Consider the following 2,974-nt stretch of genomic DNA (forward strand, 5'->3'; position numbering starts at 1 on the left):
GAATGGACATCGTCGGCCCCCTCCCTGCGGGGCGAGGTAACGTATGATTGTTTCTGGTTTTAACTGACTATTTTTCTTAATGGTTAGAAGTAGGAGCATTCGCCCAAATACGCGAACAGGAAGTGATCGCCTTTATATGGAAAAACATTGTGTGCCGCTTTGGCCTCCCTAAAGAGATTAGTTGCAACAACGGGACCCAATTTACTGGAAAAAAGGTCGTCGAATATTTTGAGAAGTGGCATATCAAAAGAATACTCTCCACACCATACCACCCCGCGGGCAACGGGCAAGCGGAATCCTCCAATAAATCAATACTGAACATCATGAAGAAAAAGCTTGAGGACACCAAGGGATTATGGCCGGAGCTATTACCAGAAGTGCTTTGGGCCTATCACACAATGCCAAAGACGAGCACAGGAGAGACACCCTACTCTTTAGTCTATGGGACTGATGCAATAATACCGGTCAAAGTCGGAGATCCCAGTTTGCGATATTCTCATGAGAGCGGGCTGAGGAACGATGAAAGCAGAAGGCAAGAGCTCGACGAAGCCAAAGAACAGAGAGATATGGCCTACATAAGGATGGTCGCCCAAAAACAGCAGACAGAACGCTATTATAACAAAAAGACCAAGATCAGACCACTCAAAGTCGGGGACTACATGCTCAAGGCCAAAACATAAGCAAGTAAAGACCCGCGGGAAGACAAACTAGGGGTGAATTGGGACGGCCCATAAAAATCATGGCAGCAGCAAATAAAGGGTCATTTCAACTAGAAACACTGGAAGGAAAACTACTACCAAACAACTAGAACGTCGCCCACCTCAAGTACTTTAACTTTTAAGAAAAAGTGTCCTCCAAATCGAACTCTTTTTCCCTTACTTGAGTTTTGTCCCAATTGGGTTTTCTCGAGGAGGTTTTTAACGAGGCGACAAGGGGGACACTTCCAAGTCAAAATACGAACGAAAAGAGACACCGAATGGTTAGTTCATTGCCCAACCTCTCAACACATCTCCAGGTCACCCAATGAAGGGACTAGGTAGACTGGGACTGGAATGCCAGCCCGAAAAACATGTAAATTTCTCCAAGTATATGAGCAAAACACAAATGTATGAAGTTCGCCCATGTTTTCGCCAGAACAAGATCGCCTCAATATCTACCCGGTCCCCGGCCACAATTAAGTAAATCACATTCGAGCTTGTTCGAAGCAACTCAAATTCGACCTCGTTCGAATCAACTCACATTCGACCTTGTTCGAATTAACTCACGTTCGACCTCGCTCGAATTAACTCACATTCGACCTCATTCGAATCAACTCACATTCGACCTCGCTCGAATCAACTCACATTCGACCTCATTCAAATTAACTCACATTCGACCTCGTTCGAATCAACTCACATTCGACCTCGTTTGAATCAACTCACATTCGACCTCGCTCGAATTAACTCACATTCGACCTCGCTCCAATCAACTCACATTCGAGCGAGTTCGACCTCGCTCGAATTAACTCACATTCGACCTCGTTCGAATCAAGTCACATTCGACCTCGCTCGAATTAACTCACATTCGACCTCATTCAAATCAACCCACATTTGACCTCGCTCGAATTAACTCATATTCGACCTCGTCTGAATCAACTTACATTCGACCTGGCTCGAACCAACTCAATACATGTTACATTCGAACTCGTTCGAATTAACACCTACTAATCCCCGACCATGACCAAAAACAAAAGAAAGAACCGTGCAAGCCCGAACAGAAAGAAAAGAATTAGATACAAAACAGCGAAAATGACATTTCTTACTTCAAATATATTCCTTACAAAGGCTAAAACAGATGCCAGCAAAAGCACCATCAGAAGCACCATCTCCACCCGTCTCTCCACCATCGTCGTCGCCGTCGGGATACTCATCTTTGTACCAGAAATCCTGCTCAAACCCTTCCACGTTTTCCTCAGCATCAAAAGCTTGTGGTCTAGCGGGGTCATAGCCACAAGCAAACTGAGTTTCACGTGCCTTAGCACGTGCATTCTCTAAGTCGGCTTCATAAATAGCCCTCGTCCCCATTAGATCCTTGAATATATCCAGCTGGGCCTCGACGTGAATTCATTCCTCATACAGATCTCGAAGAACATCAGGAAAAGCAGTACGGGATGAGGACGGATGCGCCAATAACTGTGCCTTTTTGGCTTCGAGGGCAACAACTCGATCACTAAGGTCCGCAACTTCTTTTTCTAACTCCCCAATCTGCTCGTCAAGCCGCTCCTCTCTGAGCCTATCTTCTCCATGGCGCAATCCCGTTCAGAACGGATAACACGGATCGTGTCCTCTAAAGTTGCAGCTTTATGTGCAGCTGATAACTGGGCTGACTCCGCCTTCTTCAAATCTGCTACCTTCTTGGCGACCTCGCCACTCAAAACGGCCGCTCGAAGTTGACACTCCTCTAGCTCGACACGCAACAAGACCACTTAGGCCTGAAGGTCGGCGCATTGGGCCTCAACCCCCCTACTCACCTCGACCTCCTCCTCTTTGTCCTTCAACGCCCCCTCGATCTCACTACATTTTCCGATGACCTTCACCAATTCATCATCCTTCTCCTTTAGCTCATTTCGGAGGACCCGGAAGTTGCTACTACCACCAAGTCGCCGGTAAAGCTCACGGTACTTATCACGATATTCGCGATATTTTCACTCCATCTTTTGGAAAATAGCCTTACGCCTCTCTTATCGGCGGGAACTTTCAATCTCCAAGATCACGGTCTGAAAAGAAAGCCAGAGAGGGTAAGAACAAAGTCAGAATCAACATAAAAATGAATATGGAAACGGAATAACAAACATACCCTAAGAGCAAGGTCGGCTATGCTCTTCGACAAAGTGGAATCCTTCAGCTTCTCGAGGGTCTTACCATCCACATTAGAACAGAGTGGACCAAGATAAGGGACCACATCCTCCGTGTCAACTAATAGATCCTGGTCCAAA

General features: G+C 46.2%; 1 protein-coding gene across 1 annotated transcript; it reads left to right on the forward strand.

The window, feature by feature from the left end:
- Positions 1-323: 323 nt before the first annotated feature.
- On the forward strand, positions 324-680 carry LOC142179064 (uncharacterized). Its single transcript, XM_075248866.1, has one exon. The coding sequence runs from the start codon at positions 324-326 to the stop codon at positions 678-680; it is 357 nt and encodes a 118-aa protein (XP_075104967.1).
- The last annotated feature ends 2,294 nt before the right edge of the window (positions 681-2,974 follow it).

This window comes from Nicotiana tabacum, unplaced genomic scaffold (genome assembly GCF_000715075.1).
Source record: "Nicotiana tabacum cultivar K326 unplaced genomic scaffold, ASM71507v2 Un00280, whole genome shotgun sequence".
Taxonomy (NCBI): Eukaryota; Viridiplantae; Streptophyta; class Magnoliopsida; order Solanales; family Solanaceae; genus Nicotiana; species Nicotiana tabacum.